This window comes from Carya illinoinensis, chromosome 14 (genome assembly GCF_018687715.1).
Source record: "Carya illinoinensis cultivar Pawnee chromosome 14, C.illinoinensisPawnee_v1, whole genome shotgun sequence".
In the NCBI taxonomy this organism is placed as follows: Eukaryota; Viridiplantae; Streptophyta; class Magnoliopsida; order Fagales; family Juglandaceae; genus Carya; species Carya illinoinensis.
Window position 1 is genome coordinate 24,190,244 of NC_056765.1, and position 20,323 is coordinate 24,210,566.

At 35.1% G+C, this 20,323-nt stretch overlaps 1 protein-coding gene across 1 annotated transcript; it reads left to right on the top strand.

Moving 5' to 3' along the window:
- The first annotated feature begins 4,856 nt into the window (after positions 1 to 4,856).
- LOC122294282 (NDR1/HIN1-like protein 10) lies at positions 4,857 to 6,004 on the top strand. The gene has a single exon (XM_043102888.1). The coding sequence runs from the start codon at positions 5,110 to 5,112 to the stop codon at positions 5,815 to 5,817; it is 708 nt and encodes a 235-aa protein (XP_042958822.1). The 5' UTR covers positions 4,857 to 5,109; the 3' UTR covers positions 5,818 to 6,004.
- Positions 6,005 to 20,323: the final 14,319 nt, after the last annotated feature.

Genomic DNA, 20,323 nt, shown 5'->3' on the forward strand with positions numbered 1-20,323 from the left:
CACAGCCTCTGCCACGCTCTCTCTCCTTTTCTCAATCTTCAATCCGAGTGAAAATGAAGTGAAAGGATCGGATTAATAATATGTGCATTTCAGTTTGAACTAAATTTTAATCAGTTCGAACGCGAAAATCCAAAATACCGCTAATTTTTCCCACAATTTTTTCCTGTTCTAATTAATATTTTTCCAGTTCGAACAGAAAAAGGAATATTCTCCAGCATATACTGATAACTTGGCGCGAATTTTTCCTCCAAACAAAAAAAATTCGTTCGAACATGAATTATCTCTATTCGAACTAACATTATATTAGTTCGAACAGATAATTAGATAAATATATAACTATACACATGATACACCCAATATTATTATGTGTATATGTAAAAATTATATAGACTATATAATACTAAGTGTCACTAATATCATAATACTAAGTTTCTTATCAATCTATAATATTATGTATTTAAAATAGTATAATATTTTATTTATAATCACTAATAGTGTTATACTTATAAGTTAGTATCACTATAAGTATAATACTAAGTATCACTAATAGTATAATACTAAGTGATATTAAAGTATAGATACCATCAAAATATGAAAACTAATAATACTGTAATACTTTATAATATAGTCCAAGTACTTGGTTTATTATTAATATACAAACTAAATATATTAGAAATATGTTTTTTATACATATAATTAATGCAATGTTTTACTATATACTTACTATATTTACTTTATAATGCAATGCTTTAGACAATACTATTTTATACTCATCTAATCCATAATATATATACTATTACATATATATATACTAGATACTTACAATATATATAAGTAACTAGTATAAAACTCTATACTATCGATATATAATTATCTAATATATATTATTATATATACTTGGAACTAAATTTTTTGTCAGTACTAGTATACTCTGTATTATATACTATTATTACTAATACTTCTCAATTGTTTTACCTCTTGTACTTATATATATATATTTTTATGAACTATTATATAATTTATTCGAACTTATACCCTTCTAATTCGAACTTATACCCTTTTAATTCGAACTAATTATACTTCCGTTCGAACGAAATTGCGATATTTAAGCTGCGAACCAGTTTCTTCTCCGTTCATTTCGTGCCTCCTCTCATTCGAACTCTTCGATTCCTCCGCAGTTAGCAACCACAACACCGCCACCAACTCCGACCAACTCCTCAAATCTCCTAGAACAAGAGGTATGGGTTAAATGTGCTTTATTTTTATTAGTTTTTTAGTTAGTTTTGGGGGGGTCGGATTTTGAATCAATCCGGCCCCATTTTGTTGTTTTGGGGGTAAATGACACAACTATAATCGGTAGAAATGATAGGGATTTACTCCTAAATCATTTCTACCGATTAAAATATTGGATTCCTTCATAAAAATAAATGTGTCGGTTCGGTTCTGAGTCGACTCAGCCATGTCTGTTTGGCTCAGGTCCGTTCGAATGAATATAAATTCCATTCGAATTGAAGTCAAGTCCATTCGAATTAAATTTATGTTCATTCGAATGGGATATAATTTTATTCGAATGGATTTTAGGCTAATTCGAATGGAGTTATCTGAGGTCATTCGAATTAATTTTATGTTCATTCGAATGGCCTTTAATTTCATTCGAATGAATATAATTTAATTTGATTGGAATTAAAGGCCATTCGAATAAGCAGTTGTCAACCATGATAGCACAACATCATCATTCCTCTAATTCAATTTAATTAGATCACATATATCTTTTATACATCAACAGTATACTAATGGCAAGCAGCAGCGGAAGAAAACGTTCCAGACCCCAGACAGTAGAAAGTACCTCCGCATCTCCTTCTCAGCCGGCCGTCAGGCCTATACTAGTTGAGCGGGAGATCATTCTAGGTGACTTCCATGACCTCACTTGGGAGGGGCGGAGTATACATGACATCATCACCGATCGTGGATGGACCCCGATCTGTCGACAGAGGGGCACAACATATCCTGAGATGGTCGGTGAGTTTTACCGTGCCATGGGTGAGCAGCCTGGTGATGCTCTATGCTATAACTTAGTGGTCTGGGGAGTGAGTATTATATTCTCTCCCGCGTTATTGCTGAGTTTCTAGATTTGCGGCGAGAGCCCGGTGCCTATCCTGCAGCAGCAGCAGCGAGATCAGCGACTGCACCATCTGGAGAGGACACAACAGTCGCATCCTCATCACCAGTGCCGGATGTACAGACCGCAGAGCTGGATGCTAGCTCGGATGATAGCGAGAGCGGTGATGAGGTACCTGATGATGGTCTCACAGACGATCAGGTTCGTAACCTAGTGCGAGACCCTGAGGCTCCTCCATATGATGGCAGTAAAGTGATCCGACAAGCCGACTGTATAGCATTTTTCAGAATGCTTAATTTGATTATTGGGTATAACATTGATCCGAAAAAACACAAGACTGATTTCGAGATCGAGCGGACCAGATTTTTGTTACGGTTAGCACGGGGGGAGCCGATTGATCTGGCATTATATTTCTTCCTCCGCATTCGCACAGAGTCACGCTATTCGGGTGGAGGTAGTCTACCATTTGCGCTTTTGATATCTAACCTCTTACTCCATTCAGGGGTTACAGTGACTTTGACTGAGCGAAGGTCGCCACAGATGGGGCCCGTTAACAAGATCACATTCAGTAAGAGTAAGGGTCACTTGTCGAAGACTCGTCCAGTCCTACAGGATCAGCCTCCGCCTACTGATCCAGCTTCTACTGCTGCTGCCCCTATTGAGAGACATCCTGCTGGGGCTACTCCAGATGAGGTACGAGCTATATTGGCGGACCACCGCGACATTTTATTGAGGGACTTCATTCAGCCCATGATGGAGAAGCTTAAGGACCTAGAAGGACGCTTGCAAACTTTACAGGAGGATTTTGATTTATATAATAAATAAATATTGTTAGTAATTTTTTTACTTTTTTATGTTGTATAGAACGTCTAACTCATTTTGGAATGTAATTAATGCAGTATAGTTTTTATTTTTAGTGTTTGTTAGCCTCTTTATTGTTAATAACACATTTTTTCTCATTATACTTAGTGTTCACGATAATTGAAAAAATGACACTATCTTTAAATTAATATTTAGTTAACTAAAATATTTTTAAATTAATTACATAAAATTAATTATTTATGAATTTGTAAATATTTTAATTCATTGTAAATCATAATATATAATATATAGAACTTTTTATTTACTTTGGAAATGATAAAAAAATTAATAGAAAAAATATGTATTCTTACAATTTTAACAATATATCTTTTCAATTAAATAATACCGTTCGAACACGTTAATACTAATTCGAACAAATAATATTGCATTCGAATTAATTAATTTTCTGTTCGAATTAAATTTAATTAGTTCGAACGGTATAGATTTTTGGAGACGACCTAATTCGTCTCAGAATCTCAAGTTCGAACTAATTTGTTTTAGTTCGAACGGATTTATAAGGTTTTCCATGTTTTGAATTTCGTCTCAGAAAAGTACTTTTAGGGACAAAATTAATTTTGTCCCTAAGAAATTTTGTCCCTAAAAATTAAATTTCTTGTAGTGTATTGCGGCCCAAAATTACTCGCCCCTTCAGTTTTCACCCTCCTCTCGCTATATATATATATAGAATGTATTAAAGGTTATACAATTTAAAATAGCCCATTTTTGTTAAAATTTAAAATTAAAAGAGTTAACTGAATTACTTATTAAATCCTGAAAAAATCTAGTTACAAGCAATTCTGCATACCAATACGTGCATAAATCTTATTAAAAGTAGATTTTATTAAAAATAGTGTTAATTTAAATTTTGAATATAAATGTAATAATATTAGTACGTAGCCCATTTTGAATATGAAAGTAGACTTAAACCCAAACTAGTATAATAGATACAGTATAGACTTAAAAATATTTGAAAAATTAAGAGATAAAAAAAAGTTGAAGCAACAAATACTATATTTTAACGACACGTACGGTAATAATGGCACGTGATAACGCTAAAAATATAATACTATACTCCAAGAGTAATGCCCAAATCAACAGCAATGCACCAATTAAGGACACTTACCTTAATATAAAATATGGAAGATTTGGGTTTTCACAAAAAAAAAAAAAAAAAAAAATGGAAGATTTGCCTGTTTCTTTATTTAAACTATTTTATCTCATCTTATCTTATTTTATCATTATAATTTTTTCAAATTTTAAAATAAAATTAATATTAAAAAATTATATTATGATAATTTTTTATTTTAAATTTTAAAAAACATATCTCATTTTATCTCAACTCACCAAACCGGACTGCACTACTAATATATATAGTCAATAGAGGCTGAAATTCACAACATACGGTGTGTGAAATATATATTTGTATGAACTGAGAAGCGCGTGAGATTAACGCGCTGACCTTATGGTAGCACTGCTAGTAGGTTTTGAATATTAATGGGAGGTGAAACACACCTGACCATTTTAATTTAGAAGAGCCGTAGGTCAAGCATGGATTGAAAGGAGGGCAACATAAGATATAAATGGTCAAGAGTTAGACTATTAAGCAGGCAGGTTTGAATTCAAAGACGAAATCAAATGATTTTAAGAGAAAGATATAAATTAAACAAATTAAATAATTATTTTGTCACATCTAAATTAAACTCTAAAGTCAAGACGGCTGTGTGTACTGATAATGCCTTGTTGTTGTTTTTCACGTGCTTGCATAGCAGCAGACCAATGAGAGATGGCTTTCTAGATCATTAAGGCAGAAATTCTGTCCTCTTTTTGAGTCCTTTGTACTTACGTGCGTCGTCACTGTAATGGAGATGCAAGAATTATCACTGTGTCATGGCCCCATGAGCGTTCAGGAAATTTCCCCACGCGGTCACAGGAACCTCCTGATTTTTTTCTCGGCAAAACGGATTGAGCGCAGGCATTTTGATGATCGCATCTACGCGTCCTCGAAACTCTTACTTTAAGAGCCTCAAATTTTCACCCACTTTTCTTCTCCTCATCACTCCCATAAATAAATTTCAAGCAAAGAGACTTAGATAGCTAGATAGATATATAGCTCTTAACCAACCTACGATATGGTGTTTCCCTACACTTCCTCGACTGCCAACTCCATTTCTAGGGCCCCCTCCCTACCCCCACATCCGTACCATCGCTCCGGCCACCCCACATCATCGCCCACCGACGGCGTAGCCAAGTGTTCTGCTGTTCGCCGCCTGATATTGGTCCTGGTTTGTATGTTCATCATATTCAGCTGTATCATCTCGATAGCATGGCTTATCCTAAAACCCAAAACTCCCCTTTTCAAAGTTGATTCGCTCAACGTCTCCAACTTTGCTGTCTCTGAATCACAACAGATCATAAGGGGAACGTTTGCCATCGTAATCCTCATGACTAATCCCAACAAGAAAATGAACTTGTACTTCGACAATTTCGATGCATTTGTGTCTTACCGGAGAACCCGTCTTTCTATGACTTCGATGAAACCTCTCTCTTTGGAGAAGATGGAACAAACAAGCTTGACTGCCGAGCTAAAAGCAAATTCGCGTCGCTGTCTGAAGAGAGAGGAGTTGAAGGACTTGGACGGGACGTTAAGGCGCGGGTGGGTTGACTTTGACGTGAACATGTGGGTTTCAACAACGTTTAGAGCTGGAAATTGGCTTAGCATGAAAAGATCAATGGTTGTTAATTGCAAGAACCTCAAGGTTATCTTCTCATCTTCTTCTAAATCAACTGGAATGCTCGAAGATCAAATCGTAGAAAATTGCGTGGTTGTTTATTCCTAATACTAGCTTTGGGCCCGGGAGCTGTTTCTTGAAGTGTTTTTTTGGTGCTGCCTTTCTTTTCTGCTTTTTTGAGTACTTCGAGTCATTGCCAGCTTTTAGTTGGTCGTTGTTAGTTGTAACTTGTTTCTTGTCTCTTATTGTTTTAACTTGAGTTTTGTTCATTTGTTGAATTAGGTTAAGTTTGGATGTTGTGTTGAATTGAGTTGGATAAAATATTATTAGAATATTAGTTTTAAATATTATAAGTGTGTTTGGATTTAAAAAAGTTAAATTTTTTATTATATTTTATATAAAATTTTTAAAAGTGTACGAGGATTTGAAAAATGCGTAATGATGAGATAAAGTGAGTTAAGGAGCATTTGGTAACCAAACGGGGCTTAGTGTCTATTTGGGATTGAGTTTGAATGGTTAAAAGTATTTTTAACTGTTTAAAAACTATTTTAAAGAAAAAAATAATATGTTTGATAAATTTATAAAAAGTGATTTAAATACCTAAAAAAAGCTAAAAGTCTACTTTTTTTTTTTTTTAAGTACCAAATTGAAGTTTTTATCGAAAAACTCATACGAATAATTGTATATTTAAAAAAATTAATATAACTAACTTTAAAAGTACTTTAGAAACATGGTTACCGAATAGTAAATGACTTTTTAATAGTAGAGCTTATTATTTAAATTATAAGTTATAAACCCTAAAATTATAAATTATATTTTTCACCGTAATCTCAAATATGCACTAAATGATTAATATTGTGTTCTCCTCATATATATCTAGATTGTGATTTCATTTAATCGATAAAAGAGTAATTAATATTATATATAGTCATGAGGTGCATAAGTGTTGTGCAGTCGTTTTAAAAAAAGATTGATATCCACTATTAAAAAATTAATTTCATTTCATATAGATTCAGTATTTATTTATTTTTTTTAAAAATAATTACACAATATTTGAATACTCACTATTATAATTATGATTTCTCATGGTGAAAATGTTAGAAAATTTATGGGACTTTTGCCTATTCCTAGTATAAAATGTCGCTTATTTTTTAAGCATAAAAATATTTGTTATTCCGAATCTTTTCATTCTTCGATCGATCTTTAATTTCTTTTCCTTTCTTCTCTGTTCATATTTGTCCTTTTTTCTTAGTGCATGTCACTCCGTTTCTTGGCGTGTGGGTCAGGTTATTATAATATTGTACACATTGAAAATGATTGAAGCCCAATGAAGCCAATCAGATGCTTCTAAAACGTATATCGGCAGTGCATGCATGGTGAAGTAAAGTCAAGATTCTGTTTGAGTGGATATAAATCTAATATAATTATAAATTAATATAAAAATTCTATGAGAGGGAGATTTTAATTTTGTTTGTTTATATGAAGTTTTTGATCATTATCATTATACTATATATCTATTTTTCTTAATTTACTTTTTTATTTTTTCCTACAACAGGTATGTAATATAAAAATAATGATTAATAGATGAACTCTTGTTTATATATATATGAAAATATATTACATGTATGATGAGATTTTACAAAAGTAAATATATAAATTGATATGATTTTATATGATACGTTAGATCAATTTTAAAATAAAATAACTTTACAATCTAACGTACCATATCAAGTCAATAAAAAATGAGTATTATGTATATGTAACCTATATATATATATATATATATTGCTTTACACGGACGTTAAACCCTTAAACCGATCAAAAGTGAAAGGTGACAAATTAATTTTTTATTTTAAATTGCTCAATATATGTAAAAATAGTTTGTTATTGTTGAAGACATGATCAACAACCAATTAGGATAATTCATAAATCACTAATTGAGTCTAGCAACTGATGTGGGAAACTTTAAAGCCCGTAATCTCATATGTTGGAAAATTTAATGGCTATTAGTTGGAAAATTTTAAAATAAAAACAATGATGTATATCCAATTTTTTTACAATTAGTTTATAATTTCAAGGATAATCATACAAATTTGAATATTCAAATAAAAAATAATAATTATATTTAAAAGTCTTTACATTATGAGTAATATTAATATTATATACAGTCGTAGAATGCGCAAGTACCGTGCAGTCGTTTTGAAAAAGAGTGGAGTTCATTGTTAAAAAATTAATTTCTTTTCATGTAGATCTCCTATTTATTTAATTTTGAAAGTGATTACATAACGCTTGTACAGTCACGATTGTAACTATTATTTCTTTTATATTACACCCTATCCACGTGATTTAATTTAATTTAAAAAATAAATTTTAGAATTTAAATCTTATAAAACAAATAATTATATTTACAAGACTTCAAATGGAGGGTAAACAATACCCTTTGTATGTTCACTAAAAGTTTTATGCTTTTTTTTACATCAAATCTTAAATTTAAGGGTAATGTTGTCATTGAAAAGAGCTTATGAATCCCTAACGAAGCCATTAGAAATCATTGGAATTATTCATTTTTATATATTTATTGCTTATCAGTTTAAATTGACTGAATCGAGATTAATAAATGTTTAAAATAACTTATTATTCAATTTCCTTTGTAAATATTGGATTAAGTGATGCTATTGGGGTCTAATGTGGATACTTAAAAAGTTCATTGGAAGATGGATTTATGAAAAATTAACTAGTTTATATTATAATTATAATGAAATTTAAAACGGATAATTTTATTTATTTATAGTTGTAAAATCTTATTGTTGTTTAGGTGACCAAAAACCCAATTTTGAAGAATTTGTTCAAGAGTGAAGTAAATAGAGAAATCAAGCTTGTTCAAATGAAAAAAAAAAAAATACTCAAGAAAAAATTATATTTATATATACCCGTTCTCCATTCCGCTTTTAGTTCACTATGTAACATGTGGCGGCATATTTATTATCATTGAAAGATAATAGAAATTTTTATATTATATATATTCATATATATATATATAATGATGTGATAAAACCCATGTTACTTTTATTCGGCATCTATATATATATTGAGAGTGAGAGAGAGAGAGAGAGAGAGAGAGAGAGAGAGAGAGAGAGAGAGAGAGAGAGAGAGAGAGAGAGAGAGGTTGTGGACATGTTACTTTTATTTGGCATCTACTACGTTTTGAATATCATTGGCTGGTGAGACACACATGACCATTTAATTACCGAAAAGCTATATATAGATCAAGCATATTCAAATCGTGGACACCTAGCCTATAGATCATTGTCTATTTCAACTAAAAATGTGAGACTTGAGTCATGCCATCTACAATAGATGGGCTCAACAAGGACATCAAGAATTTAAATACACTACAAGAAATAAGGGATTTTACCACGAATTTGTTATCCCATGACAACCACTAGTGGGCAATATGGACTTTATGGCACAAAAAGTCACCAACGCATAAAGTTTTCCCAAATGTCACCAGATTGCGTGCGGCGAGCCATAAGCCGTGGGTATTCGTGGCCTTCAACGACGACATTAGTGTCGTGTTAAAAGCTTTGGGAATTGGCAATTAAGTCTTTTGCCTCTTCCACAATGTAAACAATATTGCTTCGTTGCCCATTTACTCCCCGACCCCCAACCTGCAAAATCCCCAACATCCTTCGAATACTCTCATCTGGGTGCATCAACGCTGGTGGTTTGCTTGCGTCGGCCCCCTTCGACGTACGTCCAGTCGCTGCCGACAGTTGCCGCCCTGCTCCTCTTTTCTACCGCCAGTTGACGCCACGCACGACTAGCGCGGCGTGTTCTCTTCAGGGAATCGTTATTAACTCTCCCTCTCCGCCTGGTAAATCGTTATTAATTCTCTGTGGATTAAAAATCTCTGGTTCATGAGTCCGGTTTCTTCTTCACAGTTTTGGAGCTATATTATGTTTAGCCATAACATCACATAATTAGGTATAAGGTTTAATGCCAAATCCAAATTTTAATTTCCTTTCTTTAGGTAGATCTATGCACATGCTAGAAACCTTTCATTTCCTTACAACAATTGCTGCTAATTAATTAGGTAAATTAAGTGGTGGCACCTTGGTTATGCAGGAGAATGTAAACCTGCTGCCAATGGCTTTCTTGAGCTCTTCACCCTACGGTGTTATTTTATATTCCTGAATTCCGTGTGTAAGAGCAGTTTTATGGAATTAATTATCAAATTCCATAAAACTGAAGTGAAACATGGGAAATATGTTTGATTTTTCCCACTGTTGAGACTGATGCAGCTCCTTGGGGATCAATTAACCACTAATTGTCTTCCCTTAGTTCTGTTAGATGTTGATGGAAATTAACTTACCTGTTTATATTTGTTGTATTAACATGAAGTATGAAGCACAAACATACACACACACACATGGGAATATATAAATATATATATATATATATATATATATATATATATATATATATATATATATATATATATATATATATATATATATATATATATATGTAACGATTAATCCGTACCAAGTTGGGTTACAACACGGACTACTGGCACGAAAAGCCTCCGTAATGCCTCAACTCAGATATATTCCACTGCATGGGAGGCATGAAATCGATCACTTGTAATCAGTTCACTGAGATCTGAATGTAGAACTCGAATCCATCTTGTTTTTCGGAAAAAATTTTACTCTGGTCTAACACACTTATTCAGTGGGGGTTTTAAATATGGGATTCCTTCTTACATATATTGGCTTATCTGTACGGAGCAGGTGAGTGAGTAAGCCAACAAGAAAACAGGGTAGTTGTTGTTACTCAAAGTGCTCAGTCTCTTATAATTGTCCTGCCCTGTTTTCACCCAGCTGTGTAATTAATTAAAATAATTTGTTACCACCGTCAATCGTAGATAACTTTGTACCCCTGACTTGAAAAAATTTCTGGCATCAATGACATAGTACTAATTACCCACAGTATCCCATAGTTCAAGGTTAACTGTGGTTCCAGCAACCACCACATTAGCACTAAGTAGTTGTCGAATACCCACGAGACACATAAAGGATTAGGATTGAGAAGTAGAAAACATCATCTATACTTATATTTATATATATGATAACAATGTTTAATTTCAGACTTTCTTGTAGTTGCTGGATGTGTAAATTATAATAGTATCAAGTAATTAATTAACATAACACTAACATATTGCTGAATGTATTGCCCTGTATAAGTTATGGGCATGCATGTATTTCCAACGGCTCGATGACCAACTGGGTCACACTTGATGTTGTTTGCCATCCTCATAAGAAAAGCCCCTCTTGACACTCTTTTAATGAAAAGGAAGCTTCCTTTTCATTAAAATCCCAGCAGAGCTTCCTGACCGATGCTGGGCTTTACTTCCATTTCTCAGCTCAAACCCTATATATGATGATATATCTTTCCCTCTCTCTCTCTCTCTCTCTCTCTCTCTCTCTCTCTCTCTCTCAAGAGCCAAAATACAACTACATAACAGATTTTCAATGTGGTGATTAAAGAAATGGTTGCAGCAAGTTATGTATTCCTGACTTTGAGGTTGAGTTCCAATTTAATTAGTATAGAAAAGGATGGGTGAATGGTGTGATAATTTCTCAATATGGGAATCTAGCCTAGCACCTTAATATCAGCAGTTCCTGTTTCAAAAAAATGAGGAACTGCTAATGGGTTTCTGTTCCTTTATGGGGAAGGCCTACATGACCTACAAGTAGCGGAAGGCCCAACTATCAATGGGGTGTATTGGTTGTTAGTTGGTTAAGTATTGTTGGCTGTCAGAGATAGATTAAACTATACGAATACTAAGAAAAAATAACAGTCATAGTAACTCTACTCTCCAAAACTCTATGAGTTCGAGTAACCATCACTGTCTCTAGAATTGAGATCAACCTCCTCATAGGTTTTTTCCACAAGCATGTTCTAAATTCTAAATAGTTGGTACATTTCGAATGCATCGGGAATTCATGCTCTGGTCCCATTTGAGTTTAATCATCTATTTAACTCATCAGGATCTCGCCATGGAGAGGCTGTAGGCTGGCTGTCTTAGTAAATATCATATGCCTCACAGGATCCTATACATATCTATGCATGTTTCTGACTCAACCATGAATGTCCCATGTGAGGCAGCAGGATTATGGGTATTTTGCAACAAAAATCCTGAATTGTGATAAAAAAAAATCCTTATATTTGCATGTAAATACAATTTACGCTAAAATAATCTGGGAACATGTGAGCATCAGGTGTGTGTAGTGCATGTATATTGTAGATATGTTAAAATATCTACAATATCATTATCTGAGTTGGATATACAGTGGTCTTTCCTCAGTATTTGGTTGTATAAATTGATGTGCTTAGTTTGTCGAAGTTCACTACATCCTGTTTTAATTACACCAGTACTACTGGATTAATTTACTGTATAAAACTGGGTGTTCTTGCGTTTTGGGTTTAATACTGCCTCCACTATAGTTCAGCACAATATGAAACTTTGGTTTGCATTCTGAAAGTCTCCGTTGTAGCTTGTCTTTCATTTTTATTCGAAATGACATGTAAAAATTCTGCTGGAAGTATGAACTGTCGATATGGTATCCTTAGGTTGGCTTACCTTTTTTTCTGTGCTATAACCACCTCACCGTTAAGCACGAGTTGTATGAAATGGTTTTTTGCTACACATACAAGTGTTGGTTAGGAAATTATGTTTGGCTAAACCAGTTTAAAATGACATAACTATGTTAATTTCGTAAATACTTGCTAATTTTGTTCTATATTGTCTATCTAAGTTGCTTATATTTGAGTGTTTCTAACGTACTGGTTTTATTATAATGTCTAATTCATTCACATCTATCTAGTGCGTATTCACTGTCTATTTATTATACTGTTCTCAATCATTCGTAAGAGGCCTCGATCTAGGTATAGACATGAAACTGAAGTTGATATTAATATTGTTCATATTATTGGTCGATGAACTACGGTTGTGTTCAGTTGTCTTTAACACTCAAACTTTCATCTGACATCAAGCATTCTAAACTAGTATAAACATTGTTTGGTTAGTTGCTCTCTGTTGTTCTATAGCAACTCGGGTTAGGCAACATGATTGGTCCATGAATAAAAGTGATAACTACAGTTTTGCCTGCTTAATAGTCAGTTACATAATGTCACTTTATGTCACGGAACATTCCTGTTGGACCATGTTGTCATATCTGGAAAATCTCTAGCAACCAATGAGGAATATTCTGGCAGATTTATTATAAGTTTTCCTCATCACAATATTTTGCCATTTCCTTCAAGTTTTGCTCTCTAGTTGATAGCATCTGAGTAGGCTGAATTAGGGATGTATTTGGTAACTCATCCGATTGATTTTGATTCTACTTCAGATTTGTTATTAAGCTAAAATGGTTACAACTGATTGTTGCTATTTTCCCGTGTCTTGTATATAGTTTTATGGTTTTTCCATCCATTATCCACTCATATATTCTTCCCTTGTCATTTCTTTCTGCCATTTTTTGGCTTCACAGGGTGTTGTTGTGAAGTGTCCGCTCTATTGGTTCAACACAAAGGTTAGTATCTTTGTGTGGAAACCCTTGCTTCAAGTTACCTTAATATGCTTGATGGGTTATTTTTGCCATATAATGTACTTTTTTTCTTTCAGAATATATATATTTTCTATTGGTTTAATGCATAAACAAACCCTATAACATTTATCATCCCATATGTTGTTATTTATATTGTTATCAGAAATTCATGTGGAGTGTGTATAAACTTTCCATTGGAAATGATCATGTTTATTATATGTTGGTTAGTGTCATATCTTGACTGATTGGATATAGCATTGGCCATCACGGTATATGCATGTAGGTAAATTTACTTACCTACACACCATGTCATGAAACTTTTCTTAGCTTTGCAATATAATGGTCATGTTATTTGTCAATGACACATGGTTGTCATTGACTCTACTGGGTGTCAGAGCACATTGCATGCATAGCATGTACTTCACATGTTTGCATTATGCTTCAAGCACCACAGAATTACACATTTTATATTATTCTCTCCATTATAAAATAGATTCTGCTCTGAAATCAGAAAGGTTGGCCATCTTTCAACTAGATTTTTTTTGATGCAAGATTTTTTCAGGGAACAATAACATCCCTTTAGATGCCATCCTAAAGCAGGCTTCCCATTCTAGGGCTTCAATATGGCAAACAATGGGAATAGAGTTGTTTGCAAATATTCAGGATCTGTAGAATCCAGAAAGGAATTTAAATGTTAGGATAGTTCCCCTTCATTGATATTAGAGTTTCTAGATTTTATGTTATTCTCCCAAATTTAATTTTATATGTCTTTCCATGCATATTGGACTGCTGACTTCAATGGAGCTATTTTGAAGTCATATAGTACATTGGATTCCATAAACCCTCTTGAAAGCCCCAAATGTTTCTACAAATCCACACCCCATTGCAAGCATGAATATAAGGCTACATTATGATACAACCCCAAATTAGTGTCTTCTGGGGGTTATATTGGACAGTTATGTCAACTGTCCAATAGGTATATAACGTTTTAAAATTTATTACGTTGCCAAATAAGGTCTTTCCTGGGGCTGATTTTCCTCAAATTGAAAACATACATCTAAGTTGAAAGCTCTTTTCCAGCTGGCATTAATGTATAGTTTGTGAGGTTTAAATGCAATATTTTCTTGAACGTAAGCAAGCAGAGCCATATAATTAATTATAACTTTTCATAGGTAGGAATGTTGTATTCCTTGACAACATTCTTTCTTCTTCATTATAGTAAGGATCAATTTATAATATGCACAATTCACTTTATTGTTATTTATACTCGGATCTAGAGAGTAGGGCATATCATCCATAAAACTAAATTGGTGGTGTCCAATAGGATTGAGCCCATTTACTAGTCGGGTATCCTGACACCGCCTTTAGTAACAACTGTAGTTCATGTCATCCAATGTTCACCCATAAATCCGAGTAACCCCCTTCAATATCATGTATAAAGCAGTTATAAATCCATACGAAGTGACCTTGATCTTACCACTCCAATGAAACTTTGACTTTACCTTCGCATGCTGGTTGGGGCTTTCCTTCAACTAGTTTCGTGATAATGGATATACTTGCTTTCTTTAACCTTCATATTCAAACCAGAATTTTCTCATATCCTTGTTAACTTGTACCATTCCTTGTCACACATACAGATGGATAAGGCTTGGATGCATATTGAAGATAGATTGCGCTCTAACAAATATGCTGAAGGCGTCAAACATTTCATAGAGCTGGCAAAGGCCCATGCACCGGGTAGAGACTGCATTAGGTGTCCATGTAGGAGATGTCGAAATCGAACTTTCCATCCCATTTCATTGGTTCAGGATCACTTGTTCATCGTAGGTATTGATACATCTTATTCTGCATGGATTTTCCACGGCGAGGAGGAAACAAAAAATGAGGTAGAATTTTCGGATGAAGAAGTTCTTGATGATGGTAACTACAATGACTACATTGATGATGTAGATGAGATGTTAGATGACATCCGTGTGGGATCCTTTATGGATAATTCTGGTAGAACAGAATTTCATGTAGACGACGGGGCTTCACGACACACCACTGAGTCTCCGATACTGGGTAATTTTGACAAGTTGCTGGAAAATGCATGAAAGCCACTTTATCCAAACTGCACCAACTTTTCAAAACTATCATTCATAGTCAAGTTGCTTCACATAAAGACAGTTGGGGGTTGGACTGTGAAGTCTTTTGACATGGTTATTAAGCTGTTGCAAGCAGCATTTCCTCAAGCACTGTTCCCCGCCTCATACCACGATGCTCGCCGCTTACAGCAGGGTTTGGGATTTAGTTACACAAAGATCCATGTATGCCCAAATGATTGTGCATTGTTTTGGAAAGATCATGCTGATAAAGACGAGTGCCCTAAATGTAATGCATCTAGGTGGGCCGTAAGTACAACAAACCAACAGAGGATACCCCGAAAAGTCCTCCAATATTTCCCTTTGAAGCCGCGGTTGCAAAGGCTGTTTATGTCTAAAAAGACTGCCCAATCCATGAGATGGCATGTAGAAGAGCGTGTTGACGACCCCAACTTCATGAGACATCCAGCTGATTCTACTGTATGGAAAGATTTTGATAACAAACATCCTTGGTTTGCTCAAGATCCTCGTAATGTCAGACTTGGTCTAGCGAGTGATGGGTTCAACCCATTTAATAATATGAGCAAACCGTACAACATTTGGCCTGTGCTACTTGTGCCGTACAACTTGCCACCTTGGTTATGCATGAAAGATCCATACGTGATGATGTCATTATTGATCCCTGGACCAAAGGCACCGGGAAATGATATTGATGTGTTCTTGCGTCCCCTAATAGATGAGTTAACAGAATTATGGGTAGAGGGAATTCATACATATGATGCATACAAACGAGAATCTTTTCAATTGAGGGCTGCGTTACTCTGGACCATAAATGACTTTCCTGCATACGCAAATCTTTCCGGTTGGAGCACGAAGGGTAAGTTGGCATGCCCTACATGTAACTTTGAAACAGATTCTTTATGGCTTGTGCATGGCCGAAAACATTGTTACATGGGCCATCGTCGGTGGTTGGTGCTAGATCATAGTTGGAGAAGGAAAAAGGCAGCTTTTAATGGTAAGGATGAACATCGTCTCAAACCGAAAATTGTGGAGGGACAAGCTTTAATGGAGCAATTACATGAGGTCTCAAATGTGTAGTTTGGTAAATTATTAAAGAAGAGGAAACGTACACCGAATGAACTTAATTGGACAAAAAAAAGTATCTTCTTTGACCTACCGTACTGGTTAGACTTGGGATTGTGACATAACTTGGATGTCATGCATATTGAGAAAAATATTTGTGATAACGTTTTGGGAACCTTGATGAATATTGAAGGCAAAAGCAAGGACACCGCTACTGCGCGTAGGGATTTGGAAGATCTTGCACTGAGGAAAGAATTACATCTACAGCATCATGGTAATCAAACTTCTATAAGTCTTGGTTGTTATATGTTAAACGTAAATGAGAGGAGGAGATTTTGTGCACGCTTGTCATAAGTTAAATTTCCTGACGGGTTTGCCTCGAATATTGCCCGGTGTGTCAACTTTTCTGAAGGAAAAATCATGGGTATGAAGAGTCATGATTGTCATATCTTGATGCAATATTTGTTGCCGGTTGTTATTGGTGGGTACCTACGACCTGATGTGCTTCGATGTTTAATAGAGTTGTGTTCGTTTTTCAAGGAATTATGTGGTCGAACACTAGACATAATAGTGTTGAAACGGCTTCAAGCTAATATTCCAATCATTCTTTGTAAATTGGAAATGATATTCCCACCTACATTTTTCGATATCATGGTGCACCTTGCTATTCATCTGCCAGATGAGGCTTTGCTAGTAGGACTTGTCCAATACAGGTGGATGTACCCTTTCGAGTGGTATATGGGTAAGTTCAAACGGTATGTCCGCAACAGAGCCCATCCAGAAGGCTCAATTGCAGAGGCATATTTGCATGTGGAGTGCCTGACATTTTGCTCTATGTACCTGAATGATATCGAGACTAGACATAACCGAGAGGAACAGAACATTGACACAGTTGGGCAGAGCTCCCTAGATCCAAGTTTATCGGTTTTCTCCCAAAAGGTTCGACCTCTAGGGGCAGCCCAAATTTCAAAATTAGATGAAGCTCTGTTGGCCAAGGCCACGTGGTATGTCCTTAATAATTGCCCGGAGATTGAGGACTATTTAGAGTAAGTACACCCTTGTAACGCTTGTTCAACATTCTACTTCATGTTCGTCATGTTGAATACGTTATTAAAGCATGATTCTTTGTAGGGACCACGGTAACAAGATGCAAGCAGAGGACCCAAGTAACTTCGAGCATAGACACCAAATGCAATTCCCATTGTGGTTCAGAACACGTGTATGTCATTCTCTTTTTTCATTTACAAATCATTATCATTTATAAAAGTTATAACGTCACTTTCTATATGTGCGTAATGACATGTCAACTATCCATGTTAGATTGCCGAGTTGCATGCAATGACTCCCCCCGTGGTGACCGATGACATATTTGCTTTAGCATGTGGTCCAGATCCATTGGTCGCGAGATATGCCGGTTGTATAATGAATGGAATTCGATTTCACACAAAGGAGCTTGAAGGGCGTCGCCGCACCCAAAACAGTGGGGTTGTTGTTCATGGCGACCATGAAGGAGTGCCTATTGACTTCTACGGAGTGTTGCAAGACATCATAGAATTACGCTATATGGGGTGGCGTAAGTGTTTCTTGTTTAAATGTGAATGGTGGGACATTAGTGATAGAAGAAGGGGGATACATGTTGCGGACCACTTCACGAGTGTTAATACTTCTAGGCAATGGTATAAAGATGATCCGTTTGCCCTCGCATGCCAAACGTTGCAAGTATTCTACATCAAGGACCCGAATTGGGGGGGAAGTTGGCATGCGGTACACAAGATAACCAATAGGAATGTTTACAATATTCGCCACAAGACATCGGACTTGCATGATGATGCTAATGATGATGATGATTGGTCGGACACTCTTGAAACTGAAGATGAGAGTGATACTGATGTTATTCATTATGGTGCAGTTAATGAAACCAGCCCGGAGACGCACGAGTCATTGACCCGAGGAGATTCAGACAACTTGCCGTTACATCCGTCAACCATGTCACCTGAACAATTGTGCCGAGAAACTGACGATGAGGATTGTGTTGATGATGAAGACCTTAACCGGCAATTTATGATGGAGAACATGCCTGCTGCGGATTGTGATGGTACTGATGTAAAACCTCAATTCCATTGCCCGGACTATTTTAGATTGATGGTTTATCATCAGAATTTTATTTAATACATGTAGTCTATAATTAATGGAGGCTTATGTTAATCAATTCTACATAGCTATTGAAATGGCATTAAATGCTTCCATTGTTGTTATCATGAATACATGCAAATTAGGAGAAGTGGATGTTTGACACACATGCTTTTTGTTATTCTATTATATTACTATCATGTAACACTAATAATGTTATATATTATTAGTTAATTTTTATTGGTGCTTGACAGCTGTTTTTATTTCCTCCGTTTGCAGACAGCGCCTGACTGTCTCAATTCCAAGATCATATGAGCACTTCATGTATGCCCGTGTGAAGCATAAGATAGATGAAGAAGTGGTCCAGCCTGGTTGCTCTCTCTACTTTGACTTGGAATGAGGAAACTTTGGTAATCAGAGGATTAGTTATCCCATTTTGTATATGTTGAATGTTGCTTGTTTTGCTTCACATGATGTTTGGAATATAACATGCCAATGATCTTCCATGCTATGCTTGTGCAAATTTTCTTCCAACAGCAAATTTTTCATAGATTTAATTATTGATCTTATTGGTCATGCTGGTACCATGACCATAAATTCACTTTCAAGAAAGAAGAGTCCAAAACAGACACTAAGCTGTAAGCCCCTTAGTAAAATGACAAGGTCATCACATGCTCAATACACTGCCTCTTATATCCATCTACATTAAGATATAAGCAGACCACTGGTGGAAATGGTCTTCCATCATATATCTGGTGTTTTGAATATAAGCTGGGTACGCAAATTAGCATACTGCTGGTCTAGAACATATTCACGAGGGAAGGGATTGGAAGAAGCACTGCAATCCACCAGAAACTAATTACCCCTGGTTGAGCAGGTCACACTGAATACCTGAGCCCTTTACAGATTTAAAATTGGTTATATATTATACAGATGGAGGCATAATAAGATTCAGATCAATGTTATTTTTATTTTATTAATCCGGTACAGGCATCAAATCTGGATATCAGTTTACTGACCAAAGTCACTCCCTAGTATAATGTCCAGATCAATTCTATACAGTTGGACTGATGAATCCAACTGTATTGAATAATCTGGTGCTAACAAAAACATCCTCATAATCTAGAATATGTTGTCCCATCTTACTCAATGACATCGAGTAGTTCAAATAAATCTTACACAGAAGCCTAATAGAGTATTTTATTTGTGGTAGGGAAAAGTTGGTTGACAAACAAAAAAAGAAACACACTGGAAAATTAGCATAAATGGACGCTGCTTTCAATTAAAATTACTCACTGTCTCCACCATTTTCAGACCTGAACAATGTCAAATCAGTTACCAACAGATTTCATTGAAATAATGGATGTAGCATGTATGGGAAACCTGTTATATACAAGGCATTGGATTAGCTAAAGTAGGCATTGCCTCAGTAGTCAAGAAATAATTAGAGGAACTAGTAGAGACTGCATGCAGCATGAAAGATGACCTCAATGCGACTAATGTGGGAAAGATGCAGCCAATGGTGGAAGTCTTTGACCACCATTGTCATAGCATTCACCATATTACATGGCAGAGTAGAAAATGGATTAGAAAAATTTAATACATTTGTTTTATCGTATAGTATATGCTGAGTGTGTAACGTTTGGCTGAAAATATAAGTTTGAGCGTACAAAAAGTTCAATTAGATTAGTTTTGTCCAATTAAACTGAT

Bases quoted from the DNA above. Each gene is read 5' to 3' on its own strand.
- LOC122294282 (XM_043102888.1), top strand. From the start codon at position 5,110: ATGGTGTTTCCCTACACTTCCTCGACTGCCAACTCCATTTCTAGGGCC.